Source organism: Prunus persica, chromosome G8, assembly GCF_000346465.2.
Source record: "Prunus persica cultivar Lovell chromosome G8, Prunus_persica_NCBIv2, whole genome shotgun sequence".
NCBI classification, from domain to species: domain Eukaryota; kingdom Viridiplantae; phylum Streptophyta; class Magnoliopsida; order Rosales; family Rosaceae; genus Prunus; species Prunus persica.
Genome location: NC_034016.1, coordinates 13,843,182 through 13,861,966, shown reverse-complemented (window position 1 = coordinate 13,861,966; position 18,785 = coordinate 13,843,182). Strand labels below are relative to the sequence as shown.

Sequence of the window (18,785 nt, the reverse complement as noted above, 5' to 3'; positions counted from 1 at the left end):
AAGTGGCGGCATAATCAAAAATTGAAAGTAATTCGGGGTTTATTTGAATTCCTGAGTCCGCCAGTGGTGACATAATCAGAAATTGAAAGTAACTCATTAGTTAGTGTCCCAAAATTAATTGTTCTCTCTTATAACAATTTTTCACAATAATTGAAAATTTTTTTTTCCTAATATTACCAAACGGGCTAGGCTTTCAAATTTTTTAAAATAATTACTTATGCCCTCAATAAGCAATGCCAAATGGGCAAGCGAGCTTCCTTACCAAATAATGTATGTTTCAAATCCCAAAAATACACTATTTTATTAGAGTTCATTTAAGTTTCTTAACAAGGCTAGTATTTAACTTTCTTTTCCTTGTGATACAAGTAAATATAGGCCAAGAACCTATTGGCACAAGAACTTATTGTCCCGCATAGAAATCCCATTAGGGCAACCAAATATATAATCTAAGCTAATAAATCTAACACTGCTCTCTTATTTTCAGGAGTTTCCTTTTTTACTCACGGTGTAAGTAAGATTCCTTGTACTGGTAGGTTTATTTGCAAAACACTCTTGTGGATCTATAAATTGCCTCCAAAGTGGAGAGAAATAATAATCTGAAATTTCCCAAATATTGTTTGACTTCTTACCGTCTCTCTCTCTCTCTCTAGTCATCATAAATTAACATTAATCAAGACTAATTATGGAAGATGCTCCTGCAGCTGAAGACAACAACCCTCGTTGGGTCCATTGGGAGAAGGTTGTAGACGTGGGCATTCTCTGCTGCATCTTTGGGACACTTCTAGGAGGGTTCATCTACTTCGCCGTCATGGACCTCAGAATCCATCTCGTAGACCCCGCGTTCCTCCTCTACTCCGCTACCATGTCCCTTCCCAATGCGTCCGCCTCCGAATTCACTGCCACATGGGACGTGACCGTCGTCGCGTTCAACCCCAACCACAATCTTAACATCTCCTTCAACAGCCTGCAGGCCGCGGTCTCATACGCAACAAAGGTCTCCTATGCAACAGACCCCAGCGGGAGTGCAGCAGTCATGCTCGCGACAAAGCTGGTGCCGCAGCCCTCGTTGCTAACCACAAGGGCCCGGACCACTCACCGTTTCACAGTCGAAACGGTGTCGGCGAACGTAGCTGATGATGTGGCCAGAAAAATCTCCGAAGGGAGAGCTCATGGAGGGGTGAGGTTTGAGATCAATCTGTTGGGTCAGTATAGGTATGCCTCCTATGACAAAAGTCTCAGACTGATTAAGGCTTGCTACCAGGTCGAGTTTGAGTTTTCCCCGGGTAATTCGACCGGGACACTGACACGAACGCGCCAGCCATTTGAATGCGAGCATTATGCGAGAAGTCATACATAGGCTTTTGTTTTTGTTTTTTGTTTTAAAATTTTGTGGTGGAGAGACGGTGGATTTTGTTGGTAACTATAGCACTTGCAGTTTATTGATTCTTTAGAATCTGATTTATTAGTTCATTAATGTGATTTGATTTAATACTTATTATGTATTGTGGTTCCGTCCAGAAAAAAAGTGTAGTTACAAACGAAGCTTATTATGTATATGTAATGTGATTTAATTTTAATTTTAATTTGATTTGACACTCATATATTTGGATACTTTTCGACAAATCTTTTATGTTAAATCCAGTAGCTAGCTATGGTTGGAGAGCATTGCTTATGATTTTTAAAAAATAAAAATAAAAAGATGAAGGGGTGAGTCAAGTTGAGTTTTCAACAGTTTTTGATTCATGGTGAATAAACTAGTAGATAATCATGTTGTTTTCTTTCCAAACATTTGTTTTAGAAACAGATGAACTAAAAATTTATAATTCCGATAGAAGAATGTTATATAGTGAATTTTCTTTTGAAGATTTTAATAGGGTTTTGCTTAATTTCTTATATCAATGACTTTAATGTTTTGAACTAATAAACGTTCCTATTTGCTTGCTGTTAAAGTAGTTTGTTTATTTTCAAATTTAATCATATCAATTTTTGTATACATAATTTAGAATGCGCTTTTGTAAAGCATTATGGCCATGAACAAACAACCTTTCGTATTTATGATGGTAATTTGGGATTTGGATGCTATGTTTTGGTTTTCTATGCTAGCTAGAATATGTTTGACGTTTGCTCTCCATACACCTCTTTATTGAAATTTAATCTAAGGGATTGAAAATTGACACATCATCCTTAAAACAAAAAACTTAATTTACTTCTAATTTAAAAAAAAAAAGAAAAAAGAAAAAAAAAGCCCTAACTCTGCTAACAGATACAGAGGAGCAAATTGTGGTTACAAAAGTTTCAATTTTGGTCACTAAATACGACCACTGAGAATTTGATGCCTATTTTTGTTGTAGTTCTTCTATCCAACCTCATCACACATAGCCCTCATCGAGAAAGAAAAAAAAAAAAGACTGACCCGCATGCAATTGACTGACCTGCTCGTATTTGTTCCCCGGTCCAATTCTCCGGGGAAAACCCGAACTCAACCTGGTAGCAAGCCTCAAACATTCTGGGACTTGTTTTACATGAGGTGTACCTATAGCAGATGACAGGTTGCAGAAGCATTCTTAATGGAGGTTGAGGCACTGCCTCACGAAGGAAGAAGAAGACATAATGCCCTAATTTTTATTTTTCTGAAACGGCGTTGTCTAGTTTCATTATGTTTAGGGATGGGCACTTAAACCGGCGAACCGAAAATTCGAGCCGAACCACACCGAACCAAACCGAAAAAAAACCGAGTTGACCAAAAAGTCAAAACCCGGTCAAAAATCAAACCGGACCGGTTTGGACCGGTTCCGGATCCAGTTCCATGTTTTCAAAAATCGAGCCGGGCCGAACTGAACTGGTGAAACTAAAAAAATATATAATTTAAATATATAATTATATGAAATTGAATAATTTGTTAATTTTCAAGTAAAAAAATAACGTTTCAGTTGAGAATTGTATTAAAAATAATTTTAAAAAATAATTTTTATAATCCGGTTCAAAATCGAACTGGAACAGGAACCGGATCGAAACCGATTCAAATCGAACCGGACAGTTTTTGAAATTTTTTTATTAAAACTGAACCGAACCAAACCGGATGAATAGTATCGAATCGGTTCTAATTTGAGGCAAAAACCGGTCCAAACCGAACCGTACCCACCCCTAATTATGTTTAATGAAATGCAGTGTTTCACTAAAGTTGGTTTCTAAGCCATTGGAAATACAAAATTGCCCCAATGAGCCCACTACCCAAGTCATATAAAATCATAACGTCACCTACACTAAATCCAAAAAGAAACAACAATAAACTATTGCTTAGCCCAGTTAAAATCAAAATGTTGCCTATTAAAAATTTAGAAATCTCAATATAATACAAGATTTTATTTTGGTCGAAAAATATAATAGATTATACAACAAACAAAACCCTTTTAACCCATAACCAGTCAATATAATAGATAATTTTTATGATATAAAGGTTTTTTTGGTTTTTTTATTTTTATTTTATAGCTTTAGACTTTTAAATATTGCCCTTTCTTTAAAAAAAAGTCTGCATCCGCCCCTGCCTATACCAACCCAACATCTTGAGCTCAAACGTCACCCCTCCACGAGCTCTCCCTTCCGAGATTTCTCTAGCCACTTCATCACCTACGTACGCCGACACTGTTTTGACTCTGAAACGGTGAGTGTTCTGGGCCTTTGTGGTCCGAAACGAGGGCGGTGGAACTGGCTTTGTCGCGAGCAAGACTACAACACTTCCACTGGAGTCTGTTGTGTAGAAGACCGTGGCCTGTAGGTTGTTGTAGGAGATGTTGACCTTGTGATTGGGATTGAGCGCGACGACCGTCACGTCACACCATTTTTGAAAAGCAAACATAGACGTCTCACGTTTTTTGAAAAGCAAACATACAATAGTCGTATTGTACATGTACGTACGTATTTATATTATTTTTTACAAGTATTTTTTACAAAATTTTCAATAAGACACACAAAATTCACGTATTATACAACTAATTCTCACATATTATTGAATAAGAATAACATATGTTATAAAAATTATATTAAAATATCATATAGTCGAAGATTATTATTTACTTTGGATATGTTGAAACTAGCAAATTAATATTTATAAGATACAAACTAATGCAACTAGAAGGGTCCTTTTTCTATTTTTTATATTTTTTATATTAAATAGTATAGCCGGGCGGCTATACTACGATTTTTTTGTAAAAATAGTATAGCTGTCGACAATACTTATTTTTTATACGTGGCGAAAAAGATAGAGGGTCTTCTCTTTCTTTCTTTTTTTTTAAAATAGTACAGCCGCACGGCTATACTCCGTGTTTTAAATTTTTTTGCAAATGCACTTGTATTGACACGTGGTGCCTAAAAAATGGGGTCCTTTGTACAGCCGCGCGGCTATACTCAGTTTTTCTTTTTAAAACAGTATAGCCGCATGGCGATACGGTTTGACACGTGGGCGCCTAGCTGCTGTGCAGCCGTGTGGCTATACTCTATTTTTTTTTCCTAATTTTTTTTTTTAAAAAAAAGTATTGCCGGCCGCTGTACTGTTTTTTAAAAATAAATTGTCTTTAATAAATAGTATAGACGAGCGATTATCGTCTTTTACATGTATATCCAAAAAATACTTTATACATTATTAAATTAATATATATTATATCTTTGATATTTATTATATTTTGATCGATTTTCCAATTGAAACATAGGATCTAAAACAGATCACTCTAAATTTGCACATTCATCATATAACTACCAAAAAATGTAAAAGGGGATTTTATTAATTAAATTTGGTTAAAGAGTTTCTATAGTGATAATAATTAGAAAAATAATATATATATATATGTACGTATTTTTAACTAATCCATTCGTGTTCTACAGTCCCGATCTCTTGGACTACAGAGGTCCAAGAGATTTGTGGTCACTCACCGTTGGATGTTACATCTAACGGTGAGTTACCACAGTCTCTTGGACCCCTGTGGTCCAAGAGATCGGGGCTGTCGTGTTCTATACATATCTCACGATTTTTGAAAAGCAAACATACAATAGTCTTATTATACATGTACATACGAATTTCTATTGTTCTATACATGTAATTTTTACAAAATTTTTACTAAGACACACAAAATTTACGTATTATACAAATAATTTTCATATATTATTGAACAAGAATAACATATGTTATAAAAATTATATTAAAATGTCATATAGTGGAAGATTAATATCTACTTTGGATATGTTGAAACTAGCAAATTAATATTTATAAGGTACAAACTAATGCAACTAGGAGGGGCTGTTTTATTGATTTATTTATTCATTTAAATGTTATAGCCGGGCGGCTATACTATGATTTTTGTAACAAAAAAAATAGTATAGCAGCTATACGTATTTTTGGCACGTGGCTCTAAAAGATAGCGGGACTAGTACAGCCCCATGGCTTTACTCCATGTTTTTTAAGGTTTTTTTTATAATGGACTTGTGTTGACACGTAGCGCCTAATCTATGGGGGTCCTTTTTATTTATATTTACAAATAGTACAGCCACACGGCTCTACTAAGTTTTTCTTTTTAAAAATATATAGCCGGCCGGCGGTATTGTTTTACAAGTAGGCGCTTAGGTGCTGTGCAGCTGCTTTGTCTTTCTCATGTAAATAGTATAGCCGTGGGGCTATACTCGATTTTTTTCTAATTTTTTTAAAAAATAGTATAGCCGGTCAGCTGTACTGGTTTTTTATATATTAATAAATAGTATAGACGAGCCGCTATCATATTTTACACACACACATATATATATATCTAAAAAATACTTTATACATTATTAAATTAATATATATTATATCTTTGATATATATTATATTTTGATCGACCTTCCGAGGTCGCTGGTGGCTTTCGAGATCGGGGGAATTGATTCCGAGGTCGCTAGTGGCTTCGCTGATTAACACGATCATAATTATTATGTATAAGCGGAAGAGGATGGCTCCTATTATGAACTCGTACCAACGGACCCGATGAGGGTTGTCTTCAGCTGCAGAAGCAGCTTCCATGATTAGTCTTGGTTAGTGTTAATTTATGATTAGAGAGACTAGAGAGAGAGAGACATATATAGAGAGCAGTGTTGGGGATTTATTAGTTTTACATTATACTAGCCCCTTGACACATGCTCACGCATGTGCCAATTGGTTTTCTTTTTCTTTTTTATTTTTATTTTTAGAATTAAGAAAAAATAACAGGGTAGTTATGTTCCATAAAAGTAGGACCTATTATCTTATTTTGTTTTTAATTTTAATTTTTTTAATATTAAAAAATATGAATTTACGATATTATCCTTATTTAATTAATAATTTCAATTCTTAATGTTTGAATTAACAAAGGGCATTTTCTGGTATTTTGAATGTTTTGCTTTATATATATAGATATACGGAATTTTGGTTTAAACTCGATAGGAAATTTACTGTTGTGGTAGATAAGAACTCAATTTCAATTAATCTAGACGAGGTGAATGACTGAAAGATAACATCTAATTTTACAAGAATATAATTACAAAATCTCATAATTACACTCATTCCATACAAATTCATTTAAAATCAATCACTTTTATATCACTACGTACTTCCTTCCAACAACAACAGCACCAAGTTTCGAATAATGATTCTACTAAAACGGATACTTATCCACATAATCCTTAAGAGCTTCACATGTTTGTTTGGAGCTCCAGTGCTTCCCCTGTTTTGGAAGGCTGTGGATCCATGTATTTCGAGCTCCAACATTTATACGTTGGTTTCTGATCACCGCCAAAATGGAGAAAACAAAGGCAACGTTCTAACTTATTTTTCTTTAGAAAAAGGCATTAATTCAAGATATAATTAATATTTCCATATTTCTATAGTTAAATTTATTTTTTTATTGTTGATAATGGATGTAACCTCATGAGAGTGCCAAAACAAAAACTGCAACAAAAAAAACAATGAAGTGTTTAATTGAAAGAAAAGAAATGGAAAAAAATATATATATTAAATTGGTCACGCTGCAACTACTACTCTCTAACAAAACAAGCTTAAAAGTACAAATAAAACAAAAGAGTTTAATCACTGAGGTAAACAAAAACAGAAAATGCAACAAAAAAGCAAAATTAAAAAATGCAATAAAATATATTTTTTATTTTTTAAAATTTTATTTTTGAAGATAAAAATAAATGGCAAATTTTGAGTGGGAATACCATTCTATAATTTCTCCCGAATGGACTTAGTATAAGTTGTTGGAATTTGAATTCAGGAAAAACTCAAAACAGGACTCGCAAGAGGCATACCAAATATATTATATAGGCTTAAATGTTGAAATGGTCCCTGTGTTTTATTTTATCGGCCAATTTAGTCCTTGTGTTATTAATTTGATCAATTTAGTCCCTGTGTTTGTATCTGTTAACAAATTTGATCATTTCCGTCAAAATTATGTTAAAACCTAAAAAAAGAACATTTAAAATTAATTTAAAATTTTGTAATTAATTATAAAGATTTAAACTCAAATAATAATAATGCTAAAATGATTAAAACCTACACAATCTCAATCTCCAATGGTCTCAATTCCTGTGGCAAAAAAAAAAAGGGGTTCTTAGTAGAATTGATGCCTACTCTTTTCTTGCTGCAAATTTTCTTCTATCTTATGTTTAAGATTTTCTCATACTCTACCCTTCATCTCTCTCTCCTCTTCGATCCATTGGTCTGAATGTCGTCGACTTCTGCTGCAGCCATAATGATCAATTGGCGGTAGAGCCGTCAAGCTTACGGTGACTGACTATGATGATCTTCATGATTTGTCTATGAGAGAGAGAGAGAGAGAGAGAGAGAGAGAGAGAGAGAGAGAGAGAGTTATTGTAGTTTAGGTGGGGTTGGAATGGTGGTGAGGGTGGCTATGGTTTTGGGGTTGGAGTGGTGGTGGTGAGGGTGACTGGGTTTGGGAGGTGGTTGAGGTGTGTGCGCGGAATTGGGGAAGGTGAAATTTAAAAGAAAATATATTTCATTTTCAGTTTGAAATGTTAAAATTTTATAATCAATTACAATTTTTTTAAAAAATTAATTTTATATTTTTAAAGGAATAGACCACATGAACTAACATATACAAACACAAGGACCAAATTGGCCAAATTAAAAACACAGGGACTAAATTAGCCTATGAAATAAAATACAGGGATCATTTTAACATTTAAGCCTATTATATAATGCAAGCTAATAAATCCAATCATTAATTATATAATGTAAGCTTACCCCATCTCTCTCTCTCTCTCTCTCTCTCTCTCTCTCTCTCTCTCTCTCTCTCTCTCTCTCTCTCTCTCCACTAATTTACACTAATAAAAACTGATTATGGCTGCTGCTTATGGAGACAACGACGGCAAGCCTCGGCAATGTGCGTTGGTATTCATCGCCATCTTCTTCCTTATCTCCGTCGGCTTGGTAGCCACCATCGTCTGCGGCATCACCAAGGAGCTTGCAATCAATCCTGTAAACCCCACGTTCCATCTCCAATATGCCACCGTGTCCCTCCTCAACGTGTCCGCCTCGGAATTCACCACCACGTGGGACGTCACGCTCGTTGCGTCCAACCCCAACCCCAAGCTCAACATTTCCTACGACAGCCTGCAGGCCACCGTCTTCTACGGAATGGACCACAGCGAAAGAGGCAGAGTCTTGCTCGCGACAAAGCCGGTGTCCGCGTACGTCGGTGATGTCGTGGCCAGGGAAATCTCGGACGGGAGAGCTCGTGGAATGGTGATGTTTGAGCTCAACATGTTGGGCTGGTATAAATATACCTCGTACATGACAAATGCCAGAATGTTTCAGGCCTCGTTCAAACGGTTCAGGTTTGGATTTTTGCAGGGTAATTGGACCGGGTCACTGGCAACGGGTCTGTCAAGTGAGCCTTATTGGATAATTCCTAAGTATTGTATTATATAGTGGAGCATTGGATAGGATAAGCATGGTTGAAGGAACATTGAAGTTGCTTCCAATTGGACCTATCACTCTGTTTTTATTTTTTTATTTTATTTTTATTTTATTTTTATTTTTTATTTTTTTATTTTTTTATTTTTTTATTTTTGTTGTTGTTGTTGAAAGATGTGTTATCAATAAATTAGAAATTTTGGGACAATAACCTCTTGTTCGCATACGACTCAAATTAAGAGCATTCACAATGGACTTCCTAAACCACTCTTTAGATAATAAACACTCATCTCCAATCATGCTCCCTATTTAACTCCTAAAATATGGAGATTTTTAGGAGCTACTAAATCTGAGAAGAAAAAGAACTCTTAGTGGCTCTCTATAATTAAATTCTTCTTTATTGTAATGCTATTTTAAGTATTTATTTAATGCTAATAAATTATTATTTTATATGAAGAGGCTGCATTTATGCTAAACTTAAAAAAGAAATAAATCATTTATGATTTTCTAAACTAGGGAGCATGGTTGGAGTTCAAATAGGAATTTTTGTAGAAATGTCACCTAAACTTATACTTCAGTTTCAATTTCTCTACTTATCCATTTTAAGGGTATTTAGTCTTTTCATTTTTAAAGAAAAAAATAAAACAACAAGAGACTTCTCTCCTTTTCTCCCCCACTGACTCCCAAAACACATCGCACAGGACCCCCCATCCCCCCACTTCTCTTTCTCTCTCTCTCTCTCTCTCTCTCTCTCTCTCTCTCTCTCTCTCTCTCCCCACAAATTTTCAATATGCAAATGGCAAAATACCAAAAAGAAAAAATAAGAAGAAAAAGGTGGACTCGGTTTGGGTGGGCAGAGATAATTTGTGTGCGGAGGGTAAGCGTTCCATGTTAGAGAGAGGAGGAAGGGGAAGGGAGGAAAGGGCTATGAAGAGGGAATGGAGAATGGATTTCAAGGTGGGTGGGGGGTTGGTCGGAGTCGTCCGTGACACACTTGGGATGGAGGGAGGTGACTTTTTTTTTAATTTTTATATATAATGATTTTTTTAATTTTTAAAATACCCTTGAAAATGGAAAGACTGAAATACCCTTTAAAATGGATGAAAAATTGGATGATGTTAAAGTCAGATGACAAATCATTAATTTTGAAAAATTAAGGTAACATTTCTCTTAAATTTTTATTTAAGGTGACAAATTAAAACTGAGGTATAAGTTTAGATGACATTTCTACAAAAATCCCGTCGAAATTTTATAAAGAGCTACTAAAATAGATTTATAGTGTTTTTAGTTAAATTTTAACAACAACAAAATGTCTCTCAGTGCTTTTCTTCCTGCTCTCATGTGGCTTTAGTGTAATTGTTTGTTATTTCTTTTGTGTAGTATTCGTTTATCACTACTAAGGCTCACTTTATGAGGAAGGTATTAAAAATCGATTTGATTGAAAATAAAAAGGAAATTTGCATAAACATTACCTAAATTTTTAGTTATGTGTGTGATTACCATATGAACTTTCAATTTTAACTATTAACCACCTGAACTTTGCCAAATATAGCAATTTACATCCTATTATAACTACGTTAAAATTTCCGTTAAATAAAGTCATATGTTGAACATGTGATATTCCCCTTCTCCATGGGGCTCTTCATGGGGATGGAAAGGGCTAATACAAGGGCAATGCATTCTTGAGGCTAGTGTGAGATTGAGATTGGGCAACAGAGAGAGTATCCGGATCCGTGAAGACCGATGGATGCCTCAACCTTATAATTTCAAGGTCCAGTCTTCTCATCATGAGTTGCCTGTTTGGGTTAAACATTTGATTGATCTTGTTACTAAAAATTGGAGGCGGGATGATGTGATATGGTGGTTTACTGAAGATGAAGCAAAGCTTATACTTAATATGCCCATTAGTCGTAGGGGATACCCTAATAAACTCCTGTGACATTTCTCAAAACATGGCGACTATTCAGTAAAGTCAGGCTAAGAACTTGCTGCAAGTTTGCATAGGAATGGTGAGTTGAACCGTAAGGGTGAAGGGGAGTGTAGTAATCAGAGGGTGCAAAAATCATTCTGGAAGGGCATCTGGAGTTTAAAGGTAATTCCAAAAATTAGATCTTTTATGTGGCGGGGGTGTTTAAACTCTCTAGCAGTGCGGGACAATTTGCGGCGTCGGCATATGGATGTGGATGATGCAAGCAGGAGGTTAAGGAGATTTGCGGTATGAGTCTGCTCTTGCAGCTGAAATAGATGCTATCCGTACAGTGTTGATTGCTTGCCAGCAAGGAGGTTTTGCTTGTGTCATGGTGGAATCCGACTTTCTAACCGCCATCCAAATGGTGAATAGAGAAAGACTAGTGGATGCGGAGGTCGACGGTTTAATTTTCGATTTACATGCTATGACTAGAGAACTCCAAAAGGCGATTTTTATTCATGCCCCTCGCAGCTGTAATAAGGCTGCTCATGAGATTGCATCTTTTGTACGTACATGGTGGTATCTATCATTGGGATTTTGTTCCTCCTGAATGGCTGTTTAATACCTTGCCAGTTGATGCCAAGGTCAGCGTTCGGTTATAATAATATTAGCTCTTTTCCCTGGAAAAAAAAATATATATATATATATTTCCCCTTCTCCCTCACTCCTCTCCTCGACAGCCCCCTCCTCCCCCACCCTAAAACTCCTCTCTCTCTCTCTCTCTCTCTCTCTCTCTCTCTCTCAGAGGCCAAACTCCGCAAATGCCAAGTGGGATTTTATCACAAAGAGAAAAGGAAAACGACATGATTGCTAGGTTTTAATGTTTACCATTCTGAGCATAGAGAAAAAAGGAGAAAGATATTGGGGGAGGCGGGAGATCATAAGCTTGATTTTGTCTTATTTATTTATTTATTTAAATTAGTTTTAAATTAGTTAATTTTTTTAATTATAGAGACTTGACTTAACGGAAATTTTAACAGAATTACGCATAGATGGTAAATTATTACATTTTATAAATTTTAATTGGTTAATAATAAAAATTAAAAGTTCAGGTGGTATCGCACATGTCTAAAAGTTTAGATGATATTTATGCAAATTTCTTTATTTTTTTTTAAAGTTATTAAAAATCGATTTTTGTAAATTTTGTATATTCGTTTTCCACAAGCTAACTTGGTTTCCTATCAAAGATATCACACACGTGCGAAGTTAAAGAACCCCTGGCCGCACGTGTGCTGCACGCTATATTCATCCTTTTTATTTGAAGCCGACAAACCCCAAAATACAAAATCGCAGAGCAAGAGCAACACAGCTAGGGTTTTAGGTTTCTCAACGTCAGGCTCTGTTTCGCATAAATTTTGTAGGACGAGAAAGAGCTTCAGATAAATCAAAATGTTTCCGGGAATGTTCATGAAGAAGCCAGACAAGGCAGAGGCTCTGAAGCAGCTGCGAAGCCATGTGGCCATGTTTGGGGCTTGGGTCGTTGCGATCCGGGCCGCCCCCTACGTTCTTCACTTCCTCTGCGGTGAAAAGGATGAGCTCAAGCTTGAATTTTGATACCCATCTCATTATATGAGGTAGTTTTGGATACCATCTTGCTTTTATTTTCTGGGTTTTGTTAATTGATTTTGTTGGTGGGTTTTCAATATATGCAATTTGTTGCTAATTTTTATAAATTTCTGAATTGAATATTGGTGTGAGATTCAGAACTCATAACTGTCAACTCGCCAACAATAACAAGGTTGTTTTAATTTAGAAGTAGTATCTTTTTTTGTGGGCAATTTGGGTTGACAGATTTTTTTTTTGGGGGGTGATCTGGTTTGTGTATAAGTGATTGCATTCATTGGCATTATGTTTGAAACAGAAGAGAAAGAAAATCAAGAATGATGAGTAATTGCTTTATGTAATTGATGTATTTGTAGTTGGCTTTGAGATGTCTGATAGCGGTGATTGTTGATTGGAATTGCTAGTATCATCTGGAAACCTCCACACTATTTCAAACAATATAATCTTCTCTTTTTTGTTTGTTTTAATTTTGACGCCACTAATCGCTACTATACCATGCTATAAGTGGCATGTGCTGATCTAGTTATAAAGAAACTCTATTAGGAGAGAGATTTATGGCGTAGTGAAGTTAGTGATCAATGGCGTCAACAATGTCCCCTAGGTGAAGAGCAGGTTGTATGAACAAGAAAAGTTACTTTTGGATCAATATCGTTTAAAAATAGTGTTCTTCTGTAAGTAGCAAGTTGACACATGCATTGCATTGCATGACTTACAACATAGTAAAGTCGAGACTTGCTGAATGGTTCGCCCCTATGTGTGAACTGTATCTTAAACAAAGAAATTCATGAATCCTTTTTTATCCAGATCGGTTTATGGCTTTCTATTACTTAGCTTTTGTGAGTGTTTTTAGTTGTCTTTGCTTTGCTTTGGTTTTTTGAGTATGCGTTAATATTTATCAAGTCCATGATTTAATAAGAAGAGTAGGAAGCCAAATTTTGCAGCTTGCATTGGCACTAAAAGATTATATACAGATTCCAATTGAAAGGATTGAAGTGTAACTATGTAGGTAACCCGAGGATTTTAGAATTTGAGTTTTGTTGGGAGGACAATATGTGATTACATAATGAAATAGGCAGTTTTCATTGCATTAGATTCTTTTGGGACATGAGTATTTTGAATCACTTACATAGACAATAGCTGTATATCTTAGATTCTAGCATCTCTTGATCCACTTTGACTTCTATCGCTCTACTTTTTCTCGATGTTGGAAGTTGCATTTTATGGCTGAAGATTGAATGCCATTCTGGTGATGCCTGTCTCTAGACTAGTTCTCCATAAATGTGAGGTTATGTTTGAGTTAAGAGTGGTGGTTGTGTGAGTCACTACTTAAAAGCTATTATCTCACTAGCTTCTGATTATTCATGGTTTAACGATGATACCATTTGAATCTTGTGGTTTCCTGGATGACAAAGTAACTGATATGATTTGAATCTTCAACCTTCTAATAATAATCAATATCTGCAATTGATCCCTCATATTTACTTTGATTGTGCAGCAAGGCTTTGGGAGCGGAGGAGTTCATCTCAGATGAAGAAGAGTTATTTAGAGCTTCTATTTAGTTTATTTTTGACTTTCTTGGAAAAATGTATGACCTTGCATTAATATGTTATGATGCTATAGGCCTTCATATTATTGGATAAGAGATGACTTCTGTTCATTTTAATGAGTTCATTATGGTTTGATAGGCAATAGCGTCCCATCAAATGCACTTTTGTCTTAGTATTGGTACCATAAGACACTCGATTTTAATGCAAGGGTGACTACCCTACCATTATAATTTATATGCATGCATCACACTTGAAGTTCAAATCTGCCGATCATCTGTGTGTGTGTGTGTTTTTTTTCCGGGGGGATATATGAATAATTTTATTATCCAAAAAATGGGGCTGAAAAGGCCCATTGATAGAAACTGCAAAGCAGGAACTAGGGTTAAGCCCAAATCTGCTCATTATCTGTTGTATTATTAATATTGTTTGGGTATATGAATGATTTTTATGAAGGCAGAGGCCAAACAAGCCAGAAGGCCAGCTACCAAAAAGTATTATAAAGGGCAAGAACCAAGTCTAGTGACCATGCACAATTATGGAGCTGACATGAGCAATTCTTGGCGGGCCAGATGTTTGAATGATTCTAGGGTGCCATTTCAGTGTAATGGTAGTTGGGTTCCAGTTGCAATACCAAAGAGATGTGGTTCCTCCATCCCTACCCTATTTCATAGCTTAATAGGTGCTTCTTCGGAAAGAGAAAAAAGGACTATAAATGTCAAATGCTTTTGGTTATCTGAAAGCGTTTTTATTTATTCTAAAAACACCGTCAAAGAAGCTCGTAATTATTTATAATGTCATTTTCTTATTCTGATTTTAGGCAACTAACCATGTCGATTTCCATCACTATCTAACCACATAAAATATTCACGTTACAAGTTAACTACAAATTGTGTCAACTATGAATGCAACATTAGCATCAAAATCAGAGAATAAACAACTTTGCATCTTTGAACATCATTCCCACAAGTCACAATGCAAGAAATTCACCTCCCAAAACCATGGTGGGAAATTGCCACGTTTCACCTCCTGAAATTCCCACTATCGTTGGGCAAACTGAGGTTATGACACGTGGTAAATCCATAACCCCTCTTCAAGCAATGGTTCACCTTGCTCTTCTGGTCATCTAGTGTATTATTTAGCTTATTGACCAACATTTTCAATTGTTTCATGTCTAATCTGCAGAGTGCTTGGCCCCAGAGAAAGCCGACCCAAAAGCCCCACCGTCACGTTGCCCCCACTTCTTTTGACAAAAAGATCAACAAAAAAACGAAACATATTAATGAAGAAGCATATTGAGTGGGGCTTTAGTGAAAAATACATTATTTGGTGAATGTGAATCCCACATAGTAGGTAAAACTTGTTTATGTGCACATCCCATCCTCCTACATTCCTTTTCTTTTTGCTACTCACCCTCTTTAGTCTTTAATATTTTTTCTCTACATTACACTTCTATTGCTTTCTAATATTCTCTCATTAATTTTGTTCTTTTTTGTTTTTTTCTTTCTTTTTCCTATTCTATCCTTATTCTATATTAATTTTTTTTTACTTCACTTATATATTTATATTTATACTTAATTTAGCGGCAACTTTAACGGAACAGACTAAATTGACTAACAATCTTAAACACATGGATCAAATTGGCCAAATTAAAAACACATGGAAATTGGTGAAAGTGATAAAACACAGAGATTATTTTGATATTTGAGCTAAAGAAATGATATAAAAGTGAAGTAAAAAGAAATTAATGTATGGCAATAGTAGAATAGAAAAGAAAAAAAATGAAAAAGAAAAATATTGATTAAAAAATATTATAAAGTAAAAAAAAAGTGTAAGTAAAAAAAAAGAAAAATAGGAAAATCGACACTCTCAAAAATTATGTTAACACGTGTATGCACTTGTGAATGATTATAAGTCTTTAATTTATTGAAAAACTCACATACACTAATGACTCATAATCATCATGATACACGTGTCGACGGTTGATTCTAACACTGCTATTTGAGGCAACCGGTTTTCTTGACAAAAGCTTTTTAGATGGCAGCCAGTTTTGACTATTGATATATCATGAACAGCTTTTAGGAAACAGAGAATTTTGATGGCTTTCTCTACACCACACTCAAGCATCTACTAAACTGTTTCAAAACCTCATAGTGTATATCTTGAGTAAGAATTTATATTTAATGGGAAAACAATTCAATTAATGGCATGTTTATTAATTCGTAATTGGATTAAGAGGGATTGAATTGATGATGAGTTGGATTGATGAGAATTAGATTCCGAATTCCTATTGAAGTTGTTTACTAAATCATATGGATTGAGAGGAGTTAAATTCTTGATTCCTATTGAAGTTGTTTACTAAATCATATGGAATTGGGGTATAAGTAGTACTAATTATCAAAATTTCTTTGTTGTTGGGTTAAAGTAGTTGGCAAATTTGATTTAGTCATATACTCATTCTTAACATTAAAACTATAAATAAATCTTACACCATTTAATTTCTATAAACAAACCAAAAAAAAAAAACAGCTGACCCTATTGAATTTAATTTTGATTATTAAATTACTTTAATTCCCTATTGAGTGTTTTGGGCTTTTTTATGAGGTTTTGGGGTTGAGTTTGTTTTAAAAAATCAATGGTAGTTTTGTAATTTAAAAGAAGTTAAAAGTTTTTTTTTTTATATTGTAAAAAGGTTTTAGGTGTATTTCTAAGTCCATTTCATATGCGTTTTTTTATAAATAATTTGGGCTCCTATATTTGGTATAATAGTGAATTTCCCTTTTCAAAATTGTGTGAGGATATGAATTTCTGATGGGAATTTCAATTTCTGATTAATAAACACACCATAATTGTAATTAATTTGTACTCTTCATATATAATAGTAAAGTCGACGGCTTACAAAATACCTTCATACAAACATAATTTTTAAAAAAAAATCTTTTCTATTAAGATAGACGATAATATACTAAATTTACATACACTATATAAATGCTAAAATTCCAACCCAAAACTTTTCATATAAATCGCATATTAGAATCAGCTTCTCCTCTCCACCTCGTGAACCTCCAGAGTAAAAAAGCAGCTTACAGCTGACTCTACAATTGTAGCCCCAACTGTCTCTCCAACCGACTATGCCCTGCCACCAGAGAAAAAGTGAGGCCGAGTGTCAAAGTCCAACATAATTAAAGCAACACCTTGGTCCATAATTATTCAATCACCATTTAATAACAAATCCAAACTCTCCACCTGAAAATTTGCCCATATACTATACACTACTGTGTGCGCCCAATGGAGATCAAGGCCAACATTTTCTAAAGCTTTGAGTTTTTTCCCTTTTTTTAATCCTTTTTTTTTCTTTTTCGAGAATTTAGATATTCACGTAGAGAAAAGAGAAGGGGGCCTAGAGAAATTGTTGGGTTTGATCTGTCACAGATCATATAGCTGTTCTCATCATCATTCAAAGAAATTGATCTTGATAACAAGTTTGTGGTTGGAATGGTTGAGAATTGAAGGGCTAAGATGAACCTTCACAAGGTAGACATGCAACAAGGCCATGGATGAGGTACCTGGCTCTGTAGGGACCAGTGCCAGCTTCTCTTTGAGATTGGGTCAGGCCATCTTTTCCTCTGCTTCCCTTCTTTTCATGTCTCTTGGGGTTGAGTTCTACAGCTACACTGCTTTCTGGTAAGCTTTTAATTGTTTCATGTTTACTTGTTTTAGGGTCTCTCCTCTTTGGACTTTTAGATTCAGAATTTGGTTGGAACTGGTGGAACCAAAAATAGTTGCATTATTTGACTGATTGATTGATTTTGTTTCATGAATGATAAATGTAAATGGCAGTTGCTTATAGATTGGTTACCTTCTTACTCAATTTCAAGATCCCTTACTTTTCCTGATCCTGATTCTGAAATTGAACAATCTTTGGTTACACTTTAGCCAACTCTGTAGGGAAATGCATTCATTGGAAATTGGAATCACTGCTATGATATCAAGCAGCTCTGTGTCCATATACAAATAATTTTGTTTGGTGAATATTAAATTTGTCTGATGGGCAAATGTTTTACAATCCAGAAAAATAGAAACCCAGTAAATCAATGAATAGTTGCCCTCTTATAATCCTGTGTTTTCTCTTAATCTTGAATAACTCAGTGCACAACATTTAATCTTCTTCCCTTTTTATATTGCAGCTACCTGGTAACAATCATGGGTCTGGTTATACCATGGAGTTTCACATTGGCAATGGTGGATGGCTACTCTGTTCTTGTTAAATGTCCTCTTCGACAGCCCGGAATTCTGCTGATCATTGTTGTTGGAGATTGGGTAAGCAATAAGCACAATTCTGATAGAGGTACACTCACTCATGCCAACAATTGTGTGTGATAGATTCAACATTTTTCTCAACAGGTATTATCAATTCTCACTCTAGCTGCAGCATGCTCAACAGCGAGCGTCGTGGACGTCCTGCTTCATGCGAACGGTCCGTATTGCCCTCCAAAGTTTTGCAGCAGGTATAAAATATCTGCTGCTATGGCTTTCATGTCATGGTTCCTGTCTTTGGCTTCATCTCTGTTCAATCTTTGGTTACTTCCGTCCTTATGATTCTCATATGAATATGATCTCGTCTTCGACTTCTGCAGAAATTTGTGATACATATGGAGGTATTCAATATTATTCAAAATCATAGGCTTGTACATCAGCAACTGTAAATCATGAATGAAGTTTTATTCCTTCATGAAAGTTCTGCCCTTTGATGATCAATCATTTTCACTGCAAAAGCAAA

General features: G+C 35.1%; 2 protein-coding genes across 3 annotated transcripts; both read left to right on the top strand.

Moving 5' to 3' along the window:
- On the top strand, positions 12,161-14,242 carry LOC109946316 (mitochondrial import receptor subunit TOM6 homolog). The gene is made up of 2 exons (XM_020553876.1): positions 12,161-12,472; positions 13,957-14,242. The coding sequence occupies exon 1, from the start codon at positions 12,288-12,290 to the stop codon at positions 12,450-12,452; it is 165 nt and encodes a 54-aa protein (XP_020409465.1). The 5' UTR covers positions 12,161-12,287; the 3' UTR covers positions 12,453-12,472; positions 13,957-14,242.
- Positions 17,055-18,778, top strand: LOC18768773 (CASP-like protein 5C1). Of its 2 annotated transcripts, XM_020570852.1 has the most exons (4): positions 17,055-17,689; positions 18,193-18,325; positions 18,410-18,513; positions 18,643-18,742. In XM_020570852.1, the coding sequence occupies exons 1-4, from the start codon at positions 17,559-17,561 to the stop codon at positions 18,650-18,652; spliced, it is 378 nt and encodes a 125-aa protein (XP_020426441.1). In that variant the 5' UTR covers positions 17,055-17,558; the 3' UTR covers positions 18,653-18,742. The 2 variants fall into 2 exon arrangements, with proteins under 2 accessions (XP_020426441.1, XP_007200720.1); XM_007200658.2 differs by having other exon boundaries at positions 17,056-17,689; positions 18,410-18,778.